The sequence below is a fragment of the Myotis yumanensis genome, unplaced genomic scaffold (assembly GCF_028538775.1).
Source record: "Myotis yumanensis isolate MYYU_CA2020_CCGP unplaced genomic scaffold, mMyoYum1.0.hap1 SCAF_6, whole genome shotgun sequence".
NCBI classification, from domain to species: Eukaryota; Metazoa; Chordata; class Mammalia; order Chiroptera; family Vespertilionidae; genus Myotis; species Myotis yumanensis.
In genome coordinates this window covers 75,511,593-75,529,021 of record NW_027223757.1, presented here as the reverse complement: position 1 = coordinate 75,529,021, position 17,429 = coordinate 75,511,593, and the positions used below count along the sequence as shown (strand labels likewise).

General features: G+C 41.6%; 1 protein-coding gene across 3 annotated transcripts in view; it reads left to right on the top strand.

The window, feature by feature from the left end:
- Positions 1 to 17,429, top strand: part of LRRC1 (leucine rich repeat containing 1) — a 142,975-nt gene that overhangs the window by 46,955 nt on the left and 78,591 nt on the right. For all 3 annotated transcript variants that reach the window (XM_070418390.1, XM_070418388.1, XM_070418387.1), the window contains exon 2: positions 4,842 to 4,959. In XM_070418390.1, coding sequence (XP_070274491.1) covers positions 4,842 to 4,959 — 118 coding nt within the window. The remainder of the gene's footprint in view (positions 1 to 4,841; positions 4,960 to 17,429) is intronic.

The window sequence follows — 17,429 nt, the reverse complement described above, 5'->3', positions numbered from 1 at the left end:
GCCAAATTTTTAAAACTTAAACTATATAGGTAGGTACATTGTTATTAACTTAATTAGGGTACTCCTAAGCTGGCCTTTGCTAAAATAATAATAAAGCCACCAACACAAAATAATTACAATTCTTAAATCGATGACAAAAATACCTGTAGGATTTGCAGCTGGTTGGAAAAATACAGGTAACTTTATGCTTCGAGTAGGTACTTTTGTCACCCGTGCGCGATTTGCGGACGCGACTAGCACTAACCACTGCACAGTGAGACTGCTGACTGACTGGCTCACTCAACTCCTGCATGAATGGCGCGTGCCTCCCCCGCGCTGCGTATCCTGCAGCCCGCCTGCACCACGTCTCCCGTTGCCCGACCGACTGACACCCCCCACTTCTTCTAACGCCACTTCTTCAAAATAGACTCACCCAGGCCGAAAACCGACTTCTGCGCATGGGCCACAAAGTTTCAGTCGCACTGTACATGCATGCCCGCACGTGGTATTTTGTGAAAGAGCCACACTCAAGGGGCCAAAGAGCCGCATGTGGCTCGCGAGCCGCGGTTTGTCGACCACTGGCATAGGGAATATATTCAATAATATTGTAATAACTATGTATGGTGCTAGGTGGGTACTGGAAATCAGGGGGAACACTTTGTAAAGTATTTGATTGCCTAACCTCTATGTTGTATACTAGCAACTAATACAAAATAACATTGAATGTAAACTGTAATTTAAAAAAATTAAAATTGAAATAAAACACTAAGAAAACACAAGAAAAAAAAAGATGGTAGTTCTTTTGATCATGTACGTATACAATTTCTTTTACCAAATTGATTAATTAAAATAAAAACTTATTAAATATTAGCATCCTTCAAAATTACCAACATTCGGAATACCCTGTTATCTTAGTAGAGACTTTTTCCTTTGTAAATGAGTTTTCTAATTTTAGCAAAGTAATAGGTGCAATAGTTTTAAAAAATTCAATAAGCCATGTAGTATGACAAAGAACAGCAGCCTCGTGCCCTCCCCCTTTTCACTCTAGTTTGTGGCTTTGAGAACCCTCATCTCTTGGAGATTTCTACTGATGTTTGCCTCCCACTTGCTAAATGGCTTGCTTTTACAGTTTGATTTTTCCCCCGACTTTATAGTTTCCTGTTGATTCCCTTCTGTGGAAAATTAGACTTTAATACTTAGAGTTTCTTTTCCATCCTTTCAATATAGACATAAAATAAATTTTGGTTTTATTAATATATAGATATCTTCCTATATAATAAAAGGGTAATATGCAAATCGATTGAACGGCAGAATGACTGGTTGCTATGATGCACAGTGATCATCACGGGGCAGACGCTCAATGCAGGAGCTGCCCCCTGATGGTCAGTGTGCCCCCACAGGGGGAGCGCTGCTCAGCCAGAAGCTGCTCAGCTCACAGTTGGTAAGGGCAGCAGTGGTGGCAGGAGCCTCTCCCGCCTCCGCAGCAGTGCTAAGGATGTCTGACTGATGGCTTAGGCTTGCTCTCAGCGGGGAGCGGGCCTAAACCGTCAGTCGGACATCTCCCGAGGGCTCCTAGACTACAAGAGGGCACAGGTTGGGCTGAGGGGTGACATCCCTCCTCCTGAGTGCATGAATCTTGTGCACCAGGCCTCTAGTTAAAATATAATGACTATAAGTATTATTCATAACCAAATCTTATATTTATATTATGATTATATCTTCTTATCTACTTTATATTTTCTCTGGAATTAATAACTCCCATCTTTTTCCTTGCTTTCCCCCCCTCTATTCCTATTTCTAATTTATCATCAAACAAATCATTTCACTACTTCCAAACACATCAGATAATCTTTCAAATCTGTGTGTGTTTGTTTGTTTTCAGATCTTTCCTGTGGGAGCCTTAATATTTTCTCCATGTGGACTAGTTGCTAGTAGGGCCTGCTTGTGTGGCTGATGTCTTAGAATTCCTCTCACTATTTTATCTTGGGCATGTCCTTTGTCTCTCTGTTTGTTTTGTTGATTGATTTCTGGTACTCAGGTCCTATTCCTTTAAATTTACTTAATACATTTTGGCAGATTCATGAGATAAGGTATAAGAAAGGAATATTTTTAGAGACCATGCATATTTGAAAATGTCTTTATTCTATCATCATATTTGATTGATAGTTTAGCTGGGTATGTAGTTTTAGGTTGGGAATAATGTTCTTTTTGAATTTTGAAGGAATCACTCCATTGCCTTCTCACTTCAAGGTTGCTGTTGACTCCAGTGCTATTCTGATTCCCATTTTTTTTCTGTAATTCCCCACCTCTAATCCCCTGGTCTCTGGAAACTGCGAATATTCTTTCTGGAATTCTGAAACTCTACCATATTCCTTGGTACCTGTTTTCATTCATTTTATTGGCTACCTGTTGGGCTCTTTCAAACTAGAAATGCATGTTCTATAGTCCCCTGTGTTTTCTCTCTTTGGATACCTATTGGTAGAGTGTAGTACCTCAGATTGACCTCTGATTTTTCTGTCTTTTCTTTCCCATTTTCCCACCCACCTCAGTGTCCTTTTATTCTACCCTCTGAAAGATTTTAGCTTTAATTTTCACGCCTTTCATTGAAGGCTTTTGTTGGTGCTACAATAAGTTGTAATTTCTAAAAGCTTACTTCTTTTTTATAGCTTTTTTTTTTAATGGCATTATGTTGCCTTATCTCCTATTTCTCTGAGGGTATTAAATATATTCTTGGGTGATGAAATTTTTTCTGCTTCCCATATCATATTCGTTTCTTCTGAGATGTGTGTGCTTGCACACGTTCTTTTTTGCATGTTAGGGGCTTTCCTCAAGTGTCTGGAGAACTGTGGCTTTTTAAAAATGAGAGATGAAGGGAAAAAAAAGATGATTGGAAACTGTACATGGGTAGGGCTTGTAACTTGGGGCACCTCTAGTAGTATAATCTATATCTGTAGGTCTGTCCTCATGTCTGGGAGTCTGGCTGTGGGAAAAGGCTGGTGGGATTTCACTGAGCAGGCTTTGACTCAGCCCCCTGTTTTTAGTAAGTAGGGTGCCTCACCCCTGCCCTCAGCTGTGCTGAGAGTCAACTCTTCCAGAAGGGAAATTCTCAGTCTCCTGTCTGGATATGCAGAGTAGAGAAGAGAATATGGGGACCTAACTATTCTTTGCATATATTTTTACAACCAGTTTCTTTTCCTACCGTACCTGGACCTAATTTATTATTGTCTACTCCAGAGGCTTAAATTTCAGCTTATTTGTTTCTTTATTAGTTACTATTTGTTCATTTGTTTTCTAGCTTCAAGGATTTTGTTGCATATCTAGTTTGTGCTCTTGTTCCCTCTCATTTTTAATTGTCTTCATGAGTTTATCCCCTATTTTTTTTCCTTTATTGATTACGGTATTACAAATGTGTCCTTATCCCCCCATTGTCCCCCATCCCCCCACTCATGCCCTCACCCCCCGGTGTCTGTATCCATTGGTTATGCTTATATGCATGCATACAAGTCCTTTGGTTGATCTCTCCCCCTTAGCCCCACCCTCCCCTGCCTTCACTCTGAGGTTTGAACATCTGATCGATGCTTCTCTGTCTCTAAATCTATTTTTGTTCATCTGTTTACTTTGTTCATTATAATCCACAAATGAGTGAGATCATGTGATATTTATCTTTCCCTGACTGACCTATTTCACTTAGCATATTTCTGTGATTGTATAAATTATTTTCATGTCATTTTAGTACAGTTTTTAAAGAGTGTGGGAAAAAAGGAATGTGCTCAGTCTGCCATGGTTAATGGAAGTATCAGTGTAGGCTCTTTTTTAGATTTTTCAAAATAATTTTTTTCTGCATGACACATTTTTTTTGGTGGATATTTGTATATTTTCTGATGTGTAGTTATGCCTTTTAAAAATTTCTTTTAAAATATTTTATTCTAATTTTTGCATATGTTTATTTAATATTGCAGATTTAACATCAGCTTTCATAACTAGAAAATAAGTGACCACCTACTTGATAGGTTGAAGGAGTACTTATTATTCTCATTGAGTTACTTACTCATTTTTAAAGACTTTTAATTTTGAGATAATTATCCTATACAATAAAAGCCTAATATGCTAATGATATGCTAAGGCTGCTCAACCTCTTGCTATGATGTGCACTGACCACCAGGGGGCAGACACTCCAACCAGTAGGTTAGCTTGCTGCTGGGGTCCAGCCGATTGGGACTGAGCGAGAGGGGCCGGACACGCCCTGGAGCCCTCCCATGGTCCCTCCCCTGCTAGCCAAACTCCTGTGTTCCTCCTCAGCCTAGTGATAGTGCACTGGTGGGGTCCCTTGACCTGTCCTGTGCTCTCTCGCAATCCGGGACCCTTTGGGGGATGTCGGAGAGCCCATTTTGGCCCAGTCCCACTCAACACAGAAGCTGAGCCCTGGTGGTCAGTGCGCTCCCTCAGGGGAGTGCCACTCAGCCAGAAGCCAGGCTCATGGCTGGTGAGCATGGTAGCCTAAGCTGCTCCCCAGGAGCAGGCCTAAGCCATCAGTCGAACATCCCCTGAGAGCTCCCAGACCATGAGAGGGCACAGACTGGGCTGAAGGACCCCCGCCCCCACGAGTGCACAAATTTCATGCACCGGGCCACTAGTAGATTAATAAGGGAGTTGCAAAAATAGAACAGAAACCTCTTTTGTACTCAGTTTAACCCAGTGGTAACATCTTCATATTACTATAATACAGTATCAAAATCAGGAAATTGATATTGGTATAATTCTCATTAATTTTTAAAAGATATATTGCTTTAAATTTTATATTGGACAAAATGTTTATGTTGTAAATATATATGAGACCTATGTGAAACTGTTTTGTTTTTCAGCAATTTTTCCAGCTAGTCAAATTACGAAAGCTTGGACTTAGTGATAATGAAATTCAGCGGCTCCCTCCAGAAATAGCAAACTTCATGCAGCTGGTGGAACTTGATGTGTCCCGAAATGGTAAGAAAAAGATTCCACTTGAATTGTCCATTTATCTATTCTGATGTTGGGGGGGATTTTTAATAAACAGAGTGGATAAAGGTTATTGGATGGGAAAGCTGTGTATAAATTTTGAGATGAAATTAATACCATTATTGAATAGTTTAGTTAACTTACGAGTATTTACCAAAAAACTTTTCATAGCACAGTTGTTATTTATTTTTAAATATGTTTTTACTGATTTTTAGAGAGAGAGGAAGGAAGAGAGGTAGAAAGATAGAAACATCGATGAGAGAGAAACATCATCCGTCGTCTCCTTCATGCCCCCTACTGGGGATCGAGCCCACAACCCAGGCTTGTGCCCTGACCAGGAATGTAATTGGTAACCTCTTGGTTCCTGGGTTGATGCTCAACCACTGAGCCACACTGGCCGGGCCATAATACAGTTTTTGAATGATAACTTTCTCAAGAGTTAGAGTGTTGTCTGAGAAATTATGTAATCTGGCTCCCTCATTTTCCTGAGTGTGACATTGAGGACTGGTGGTGTGGTCATCTGTCCAGCACTGAGGGGCTGTTGAGGGGAGGGGACACTCCCTGGGGAGGGGTTGGCTTCTCGGGCCTATGGCTCAGAATCTGTCTTCCTGCAGTGAACAGACCTGCTTGCTGTTCAGGCATCTTCTGCCAGTTTAATTTATTTCTAATTAGGCCACTGGTGGGCCTGCCCACTGGAGTTTGTGGTATATTTAAATGCAGACCCTGGTTTAACCTTGTGTTTCATAGCCCTTAGAGCACACCCTGAGTGGGTTGGTAACCCTGCTTGCTATTGCATATTTGATTAATTACTCTAAGTTAAAGTGGCAGATCCCAGTGGTCCTGTCTTAAGTAATGGGATTCCGTTCTTGCAAGGGCTCTGGTATAATTTCCTTTGGATAAGCCCCAATATACTCTGAGTTATTTATAAAAAGGATAATCTTTTTCTCTCATATTGCATACCTGTTTTGTTTTTCTATAAAATATGTTTCTTCTCAATGAACATCAGGTCTGGATCTTTCAGTCTCCTGTCTTCCACAGCAACTCCAAGGCCCAGATACACTATTTTTGGGGGTCATTGTTATAGGGCAGCAATGATAATCAGTACTTGATTGAAAACATGGTGAAACAAAAATGATTGAACCCCCCTACTTTTAATAGCTTTTAAATTGCTGTTCCCTGGAAGGTTTCTGTGACAATGATAGAAATAAAAGGTAAAAAAATAAAATAAATTGCTGTTCCCTATTACATTCGATAAATTGGAAACTGTCTATAAGTTAAGCCATATGTTTCTTAAGGTAGGGTCTACTTTTATTTTTCATGAGAATCATTTCTTACCTTGAAGTACTGGAAAAAGTGAAGAAAATACTTATTTTGGGGGGCATGTTTTATGGTGGCTTATTTGGTTGCACAGGACCCAGAACTGCTCAGGGAAAGGGGATTTGATGGTAAGGAGGGGGTGGAGCTGACATCCAAGAGCTTTGGCATAGGGCTCACATCAGACATCGCCTTAGGGTTTCCTGGCCTCTTCTTAGTGCGTCTGCTTCTGTCTGTGAGTGCTCTGTTCTCTCCCTGTCGACCTGCTCTCCTGGAACTGGCCTCTCCACAACCAGTTTGTTGTGGTCTTTCTCTACCTACTTTTTGGCTTTTGCGCCTGCTGTGGTGTCAGCTTGACAGATTTCTCAGTGAGGAATTTGTCAAACAGATCATCTTTCTAAGCCGATCATAGGCCATAAGCCACAGGTCACTGGGCACCCTGAAGATTAGCTGCCCTGGGACAGGGGTGGCGAGCAGTGCAAAGCATGGCTCTCCTCCGCTGCTCAGCACAGACGCGGTTGATGAGCACTTTCCCTTACACTGGAGTGTATAGTTGGAGCGGTGTCGGAGGCCAGAATTGCTCCTAAGGCTATCGTCTCACGCTTATCTAAGGAATACATAACTCAATCTGCTCTCTCTTGCCTTAGCAATGATCTCAGTTATAGGGTGGCTGGCTATTAAATTTGCAAGGGAGCAGTGACTTTGTAAAATTGTCACTCAAATCATATAATCCAAAGAAATAAAATAGCAATTTTGAAATTGGCATTAGAAAGGAAAAGAAGCAGGGGCCCAGAAATACTTGAGAAGGAGAAGTGTTGCCTTTGATCATTTGGAGGAGAGAAAACATAGAGCTTGGAAGTTCCCAGTTACGCTAATAACTCTAAAGGGACGGGAGTGCTCTGTAGAAAGTCGGCATTGTTGGTCACCACTTTTACCAGTTCCCACATCAACTATTTCTTTTCAAACATTCGTACCTAGAAAGAAGGACTACCTGCCTCTGTGTGCATTCATACCTCCCAGCATGTTGATAGAAGAAGCTAAGCTTTCACCGTAGTCAGTGTCAGGACACAAAAAGGTGTTCTCTCCTCCTGTTCTCACTTTCAGCCTTTCTTTCGCGTTTGTGGTAGTTCTGTCAGGGGTCCTGCAGGCCTTTTACCTCTTGGTCAGGCTCTTTTAGAAACGCTGAGGGGGAGTTAACTGCCCCTGTCCACTCTGGCAGAACCTTGCTCTGGCTCCGCAGCATGAAGGTGTGCACTGGAGTGCTGGGGGGCAGTGGGCAGCACGCCAGAGGATGGCAGGGGTCAGGCTTTCTGTGAGGCTATGAACACTGAAGAGATGACCGAGCAGAACAAAGTCATCATTCATTCCAACCAATAGGAACACAGGTCATGGGCTATTTCCAGGTCAGGCAGATCTCACTGTGCTTCCTCTCATTTATTTACAGGTAAAAATCACAGTAATGTGAATTTCCTAGGCAACTGAGTAGGTAAATAAAAGTCACAAAATCTGCAGTCTGAGAGTCAGTGTGAGAACCCCTCCTTTGTGTGGGTGCAGGCATTGGTAAGGGTTTGAGGCTCAGGCCTGGAGGCCTGGAGCCGCTCGTCTTCTCTTGCCCCAGTTGAGCAGCCTGCTCCATGGTCAGAGGTTGTTCCTTTGAGTCCCTGAGTTGTAGCAGGGCCCTTGCCAGGGCTGGCCATTGCCGTAGTGGGGCCTTCATTGACTTCCTTAATTCCTGATGTAGGAATTAAGCATTGCTTGACCATGGAGGAGAAAGGCAGGATGCTGGTCTCAGTCTACTCAAGTCCATGGGATCAGCGCTTGTCAAACTTGAGCATGCAGTGAATTACCGGGGGGGGGGGGGGGGGGGGGTTGTTAAAATGCAGACTCGGATGCAGTAGGTCGAGAGTGGGATTGAGATTTTGCATTGCTGAGAGCTCCCAGAGGATGCAGGCCCTGCTGGTCCACTGCGCACACTGAGTAGCAAGCTCTTAGATGTCATTGCCCCCGAGTCCCCTACTGAGCTTCCTCCAGCAGCTGTGTGTGGTCGTGAGCACAAGTTCACCCAGCTCTTGGCACCCCTGCACCTTCCCATGGGGAACGTGGGCAGCCTTCAGGGTATTCCTGGTAAAGGGTGAGATACTGGAACCGCCTTAAGCTCACATTGGCTTTGATTCTAGGAGCAAAATGAGACCTTTCCTGATGCTCCCTTGCTCAGATGGTGGAGAAAAGAAAGGTTTTGTGTTTCTCTCCAAAAAAAATCTGTAAATGAGGAGGAGAGAAGTTTTTACAGGCTCATTTCCTAGGCCAAGAAGAGCTGCCAGGACCTCCAAACCCTGACTTTTGTGGCTTTGTTTTCAGATATTTCAGGCACAAAGTCAAGGGAATTGTGTGTTGTGTTAAAAAGAGAGAAGAGTGAGCTTTGGGAGAGAGGGTGATGCTTATGGTTATATATAGTCTGCGGGGACTTTTTCTGAGGTGAAAGTAGAGAGGCTTGGAATGAGCACAGTGTGTACAGTTTTGTCTCCAGAATGGCTAGAGGACTCTGGTGGGAGCCTGGGTCCCGCCACTCACCACCTACTGATTTTGGACAGGCCCCGCCGACAGTGCTGGGTCTTGTTCTGGGAAGGCATGGGACAAGGCCTGCTTCCTTACAAGCCAGGGGGAGGACAGGAGCATGCCCGGCTTCTCATGTCCTGACTTGGTGGATTCTTTTTTTTTTTTTTTTTTTAACTAAGGCAAATAGCTAAAATTTATATGTAATAAAATAAACAGTTTCCTCTGAACATAGGTGGAAGGATGGAGTCGATGAAATTGGTATCTGAATATGCTGTTAAATGACTAAAAAAGCATACAGGTTTTGCATGAAGGTCTGAAGCAGATTTCTGTGGTGACATGCACATGCCTTAAAGCCTGGACTTGGTCTTTCTCTGCTCACTGGTTCTTAGCTGTTCGAGGACAATAATCTCCTGGATATGTGAGAAGAATTATTACCCCATAGTACTATCTTGTCATCCAAGAATCTAGGGCAGACTTTCTCGGTGCATAATGAATCCTGTCCCAAGGCTTAGTAATTTGAATTTTATAGTCTATGCTGTAATTTGACTGACATCACGGTACTGTATCATTATCCATTTAGTTTAATTTTTCCCAAAGCGTAAGGCATACACCACTGGTGTTGCTAGAGATGACTTTAAGTGAGTGGTACTACAAAACAGAGTTTTTAATATAGAAACTTCTTGAGAAAGTTACCCTTTAAAATTATTCCTTTTGGTTGCCTTCTGTAAAATTTAATAACACTATATTGTTATTATTACATTTATTTTACATTTACCTTCTGTATCTTGGGGTGATAGCTCTTATTCATGTTAGTGATTTAAAGAAATTTGCTACTTTTAAAAATAAATCTCACTCAAATTTTAAAAAGTCGTTTTAAAAGAATGAGGTAAACGATACAGAATACACATGCTATACCACCAGTATGGCAGACATGGTGAAGGTGAACGGTGATGGCTAAAGTTAAGGAAGCACTGGCTGGAAGTAGCATATTCTGTCTTTTATCATGAGTTTATTTCACTTATGGTGCAAGTAGCATTACATTCAGGAAACATGGCCAGTCTGTACACGCTGGCTAGTTCCTTTGCAAACTTGCGTTAACAAGAAACTAAAAGATATTTTAGTACAAATCATTCCTAGCACCAGGACAAGGATAAACAGCCGTCTACCAGTAGGGTCATCATCCCACAAAGTGTGGAGGGTAGACTTTGATTACAGGCTTGGGTTAGTTGGTTTCTGTCCACCCATGAGATGTGTTCAGTGTCTGTGGTCTGTAGCTATGGGTTGTTTAATGAAATCTAAAGCCAATTTTGAAGCCTGCCCAAATGACCTTGTATAACATTGTCTGGTGTTTCTGAGTATGCCCTGAAAAAAAAAGTTCTTTCTGGCAAGCAACAAATCCAGTGTACAGTAGAAGTCTTCCTACTTAGTTGTGAACAGTTAGCTTTTTAATTGTTTTAATTCCTATGTATACCTATGCCATATGTGAGGCAGAAGCCAGTTTTCACCTCGGTAAGCTTCATACTTGCCACAGTCAAGCCTGATTCCAGCCCAAGTGCAGTGCTCTGTTCAGCACACTGTCCTGTGGCTAATATTATGGTGGGTGAGTCTGTGGCTGTTACAGTACCACAGGAGACATGCAGTGAAGCAGAGCCCACAGTGTCCCTCTGCCTTATGGTTGGAGAGCTAGATGGTTTCCAACCCAGCTTGCTTTCTTATCTTTGCAAATATGGCCACTGCCCTATCACGAGCCCTTTCTTTTCTTAACTTTTACCTTCTCTTTTGTCAGGAACAGGGGTTGATATAGAAAAAATATTGCCTTCTACTCTCATTTTAGTTCCAGATAATATTATTTTCAAATTGGAGGAGGAAAGAGAGTGCTCTTCTGTGATATTTTCTGATCACCTTTCCATTCTACAAACCTGTTTTCCAGAGAGCATTGTTTAAATACTAGAGGCCCGGTGCACGAAATTCGTGCACGGGGGGGGGGGGGGGGAAGGGAGGAGTGTCCCTCAGCCCGGCCTGCACCATCTCCAATCTGGGACAAACCTCTCACAATCCAGGACTGCTGGCTCCTAACCACTCGCCTGCCTGCCTGATTGCCCCTAACCGCTCCCCTGCCAGCCTGATCTCACCCCCAACTGCCCTCCCCTGTTGGCCTGATCGCCCACAACTTCCCTCCCCTGCTGGCCTGATCGCCCCCAACTTCCCTCCCCTGCTGGCCTGATCGCCCCCAACTGCCCTCCCCTGTTGGCCTGATCGCCCCCAACTTCCCTCCCCTGCCGGCCATCTTGTGGTGACCAACTTGTGGCGGCCATTTTGTGGCAACTGTCATGTAGCGACCATCTTGTGATGATGTTGCCGTGGCCATTTTGTGATAACTTTGCACAAGGGCATTGCGCGATGCCACCTAGGCTTTTATTATATAGGATGACGATGTATAGAAATCTTATCAAACTGAAAATGTTGGGATAAACTTTACAAATAGATCCCTCCCTATCTTTCCTTAGACTATGTAAAGAAACATCAATGATATTTTAGCAAATAAACCTAAAAATCTATCCCAATTTAATGTTACAAATTGTTAAATCAGAAGGGAAATTCTTTTTTCTCCCATTTCAATGATGTATTTTATTTAACCTAGTTTACCCAAAACGTACAATCAATATAAAAAATTATGACAGGTATTTAACTTGTTTATAGGAAGTTTTTGAAATCCATGGTATACCCCCACTTGGCTCCTGGCCAGTGTACCAAACAGTACAGGAATAGACCATTTATCTATCTATCTATCTATCTATCTATTTTTTAACTCTTTATTGTTGAAAGTATTGCATATGTCTCCTTTTCCCCCCATTGACCTCTCCCCGTCTGCTCCCACCGCCAGCACAGGCCCTCACCCCTTTTCTGTCTGTGACCATTGGTTATGCTTATATGCATGCATACAAGTCCTGGTTGATCTCTTATCACCCCCACCTCCCCTGCCTTCCCTCTGAGGTGTGACAGTCTGTTCTATGCTCTATGTCTCTGGATCTATTTTTGTTTATCAGTTTATGTTGTTCATTATATTCCACAAATGAGTGAGATTATGTGATGTTTATCTTTCTCTGACTGGATTATTTTGCTTAGCATAATGCTCTCCAGGTCCATCCATACTGTTGCAAATGGTAGAAGTTCCTTTTTTGCAGCAGCGTAGTATTCCATTGTGTAGATGTACCACAGGTTTTTAATCCACTCATCTGCTGATGGGCACTTAGGCTGTTTCCAAATCTTAGCTATTGTAAATTGTGCTACTGTGAACATAGGGGTGCATATATGCTTTCTGATTGGTATTTCTGATTTCTTGGCATATATTCCTAGAAGTGGCATTACTGTGTCAAATGGGAGTTTCATTTTTAATTTATTGAGGAAATTCCATACTATTTTCCACAGCAGCTGCACCAGTCTGCATTCCCACCTGAGGATATTTTTTCTATTGATTTTTAGAGAGAGTGGAAGAGAAGGAGGAGCGGGGAGGGGCAGGAGCGAGGAGAGAAACATTGACGTAAGAGAGACACATGGATTGCCTGGGTTTTGCACATGCCCCGACCAGGGCTGGGAATCAAACCTGCAAACAACCTGATTTCGAACATGAGACCCTTCACTCCATGGACCGACACTCTAACCACTGAGCCAAACTGGGCAGGGCAGAAGGGAAATTCTTACAACAATGCCTTTACCAAAATATTTTTGGAGCTCTTTCAAATTAGTAGTATATTATTTTGCTTATCTTCAGGCCAATAGTTTCACTTTTTAGAATGGATTTGTTTTTAAACACAACCAAAGATATTTAATGCCAATTTAGGAAAATAAACCAGGACACTGAAAATGTTATGTTATTGAAAATCTGCTCAGCTAGCAATTTAAAAAAAAATGAGTAAACTATTGTTACTTTTTATTATGTTAATTTGGTTAATTTTGTCAGAAAAATTGTGACTGTGCTGAATAAGTTGTAGGTTTATATAACTTTTATTTCTCTCCTGCCTTTTTTATTTTTAATTAGCAGTTTTGTAATAGAGATGGTAACCTCTGAGTTTGAGAACAACACCTCTCAATATATTTTTTAGGTCAACAAGCTCTTCAGTTAGTCCCAGGTTCTCTGAATGCTTTGTCTATTTTAAGTAGCTCCTTATCTTCTTCCCTCCTTCCTCCCTACTTCATTCATTCATCCTGTCTTTACATGCTGTGCTCTGTGTTAGATGCTGAGTTTTCCAAAACAATGGTGGATTTGCACAAAATAGGCTGAATTAGAGAAGCAAAAATGACCACAGTGTCTTCTTCTGAAACAAAACAGAACCCCAACATGTGACAGTTTTTGCTCACTTCTTAATTAGGCAATTCATGTAGGTATCCTTTGACAGTTTCCAGTTCTGAAAATGATTGAGAGTGAGAGCCATATTGCTTCATTTTGATTTTGAGGTCACCTGTTTTGTCATGTGAATCTGGCTGGAGCCAAGTGATGCTGAGCCTTCAGGCAGCTGAGGCCTGATGCATCTCTGTCAGGATGGTGACAGCAGTGTGCAAACAGTGCTCTGAGCTTGTTAAGCTACAAGAGACACCTCTTAGAAAGTGATGGAGGCACCAGGAAGGAAAGAGTAAATGAGGAGCAGTACTAAGAACTGCAACTTGAGGGAGGTGGAAATGATTTGATTGTTAAGATCCTTTTATAAGTGTTGAATAAATCCTCAACCTAATACATCTGCTCAAAGCTAATAATGAACTAAGATTCTGAATTCTTATTCAGTTTGAAAGAGCTTTGGACCCTGGACTTAAAAAAATGCTTAGAGTTGTCAACTGTATTTTAGAATTACTAATGCTTTTTACTTCAAGCAAAATTTATTGAGCAATTACTATATTTGTGGAAGGCTCTATGCTGAATTCTTCTCTTCCTTAAGTGGATAAATCTACAGGCACAACAGATGTAAGGACCTGCACATTAACACCTGTTATACTGTTTTATAAAGTGCTCAGGGCATGCAGAGAGGTGGTTAACTATAACTGATGTGAGACAGGCTTGAAGGAGGAATGAGGCACTTTTGGTTTGAGTTTGAAATCAGGCAGTCTTTAAAAATTCTCATATTTTAGCTGCTATGAACATACCAGCTTGGCTCAGTTGGTTGGGTGTCATCCCATGCACCAAAAGGTTGCTGGTTCAGTTCCCTGTCAGGGCACATTCCTGTATTGTGGGTTCAATCCCTGATAGGGGGCATGTAAGAGGCCGCTGACCAATGTTTCAATCTCACATTGATGTTTCTCTCTTTCTCCCTCTCCCTTCCTCTCTTTCTAAGAGTCAATAAAAGACATTAAGAAAAATTCTCATACTTTAGTTGCAAATTTGGAGAGAGTTAATGAGTGGAATCCTTAACTGTCATTGTTACTGGAAAAAATTTACAAATGTTTGTAATAGAGTAACAGAGTCAACAACGTGACGAAATGTTCAACTGTCTGAGTGCTTGTCTAATAGATATTCACTTGATATTTTAAGATTCATAAAAAAAAATCAAAGAAGAAGCATTCAGTACATGACAATGTGCACTAAAACTCTATGAGTTGTCATGGGATTTTTTTCTTTTTTTAAAAAAAATATATTTTATTGATTTTTTACAGAGAGGAAGGGAGAGAGATAGAGAGTTAGAAACATCGATGAGAGAGAAACATCGATCAGCTGCCTCCTGCACATCTCCTACTGGGGATGTGCCCGCAACCCAGGTACATGCCCTTGGCCGGAATCGAACCTGGGACCTTTCAGTTCGCAGGCCGACGCTCAATCCACCGAGCCAAACCGGTTTCGGCGGATTTTTTTCTTGTACAGCTGACGACTGCTGTGTTGTAAAGGGTCTGCTCTGCCAGATGAAGTGCTAAGCTCTTGGCTTTAGTCGAGATGGACTACCTGTTGATTTTTTAAAAATGCCAAAATCTGAAGGCCTCAACAAAACAAGGAACTTTATTACTGCTTAACTTACAATGTGTGTGGCAGGGATGTGGAATGTGGAGGTGGAAGATGAGAGGTTCTGCTGTACACAGTCAGAGATCTCGGTCTCTTCCTTCTTGTGATGTCACATCTTCATTCTATAGTGGACTCCAGGGTCCTTGTGGGAGGGGGAGAAAATGGGGGATGGGCCATGCCAAGAAGTGGTGTACATCATTTCCATCCATGTTCCTTTGGCCAATTTTATGTCCTCAACTTAATTGAAAGGACCTGGGAAATGCAGTTAACTATTTGTACTAGTACATGAAGAAGAGAAATCTGGCTGTTGGTAAGGTACTAGCATCATCTGCCACAACTGGCATTTAATTGATTGCTGGGTTTGTATGACTTTATGTCACTGATCTCTCTCTCTCTCTCTCTCTCTCTCTCTCTCTCTCTCACACACACACACACACACACACACACACACACACACACACGATTCTGTTGCACTGTAACAACCTTTCATGAGTGACACATTCAGAGGAAATGTAGATGCATGCCTAAAGAGGACAGAGTAGCCTTTCTTCCCACATCTGCACAAAAGTGTATAAACCCAGACATAGATTAACATGATTGATGGACACTGATTTGCTAATAGCATAAAACCTATGCAAGTATACATGACTTTTGGAGGGGAACTTTTAGAATCTGATTTAAAGTATAATTTGAAAATTAAAGTTTATGTTTGCGGAGTGGTTGTCGGAGCACTTGCTCTAAGTATGGCATTATTAAAGGTTTTCAAGTCAGGAATCCCCATCTCAGACAAGTTAACCTCTCTGTGCTGTCTGTAAAATAGAGACTATAATAGCACCCTCTTCATAGAGTTATTGTGACCCTTGAAAGAGACTGTGCAGGTAAAATACTTAGAACAGTGTCTATACTTAATGAACATCTCCTGTGATTAATCCTATTATCGCCTCTCATTTTGGTTTATGAAGATCTGAACTAGCACTGTGAGAGTAAGAATACGGTGGGAATGAGGCCACAAGTAGGTTTGAAAGACAGAGTGGTTCAGATGAGGGGGGTTGCTACCTGAAGTGATGTCTAGATACTGAGTACCATAACACCAGGCATTGTGTGTGCTGTTTTATCACAGCTGTTTTATCTAATCCACCTACTAATCCTGTGAGATGGGTAGGAGAGGAAACTGAGGCTTGAAAAAGTTGTGATGTGAGCCCAAATTATACTTCTGGACATTGGTGGAGCTGAAATAAGAAAACAATTTTAATTTTGGGGGGAGCATATTGAAGGTGATAAAGGTAGGGCTGATAGCTTTAGTCTATGTTAGAGAAAGGATGGAGACAATATTATGACTAGGAACTCTGTGAATTTGGAGATCAAAACAGGGAAAGTCATTCTAAGACATTAAAACCTATAGAGATCTTCATAGTGAGTGAATTGAACCATCTGTGGAAGTGGCCCATCCTGAGAGGTGCTTGGCCAGAAATGGAATACCATCTAATGAGGGATACTAGGGCTTTCTCAGTAAGCTCTGATATAATACTTCTAAGGTCATTGTGCTGTTTTGGCAAAAGATTGGTGAATTGCTAGAAGGATAGAACAAGGAAAGCCAAAAACTAAGACTGGGGTTTTACCTTTGAAAGAAAAGTAATGAGGTTAGACAACATGAACGTCCCAGGTCCCTTGGAAGCAGGAATAGCCCTCCCTTAGTGACACGACTGTCACCTCTACTTGCTAATGGTTAAGAGCATCCCATGTTCTTTTCTCTGGGTGTGAATATTCTCAAGTGCTGTGATGTGGTAGTTCTCAATGTGGAGGCTGAAGAGAGGTGACATGCTGACACGGTGAATCAGTACCCAGTGCCACTGGCATACAGACTGGTCACTTGAGTTTTCTTAGTGCAGCACACATTATTCTTGTCTTATCTTCTCTGAGCAAACTGTCACTGACCTGGCAACTTGATGACTCTCCGCTGATTAACCCACCAGGGTTCATCTCACCATGAGGCTCTGTCTAGAGCAGCCGGAAAGTTTCTCTCTTTGAACTACTTACTACTTTGTAACATCAAGTAGCACCACTTTATAAAGTACCGTTCCTTTTTTTCTTGCTGTAGACAAAGTGAATTACATTTTTAAAGCACATGTTTATTATTGAAAATGATTAGTAGTGAAACATAATGAAACACTGATGAAAAACCAAGAGAACTTTTTAAATATTTTATCATTATACATCTTTATCATCAGAATACTTATTGGATGCTTACTCTAGTCTACCACCTATGAGGCTAATTACTTCCTTTGTATTATCTCAAGTAATCCTTAAACCATCTCCTAGAAGTAAGCTTGTGTCTTCTTGGAGGTGAGAAAACCCAGTCTAAGGTTAAAAACTCTGTCTTTGGTTGCGTGGCTAGTGAGTAGTAGAGCTGGTCTTTGATCCCAGGTTTGTTAGACTTCAAAATCACAATTCTGTCTCCCCAACATAAGAATTTTATATCCTACTACCTAGAAATAATCATCACTAATGTTTTGTGTCTTTTATCTATCTTTTTTCCTGTTTTGTTAACTTGATTCACAAAATTGAAAATATACAACATGTAAATAAAATATCTCTATCTTTTACT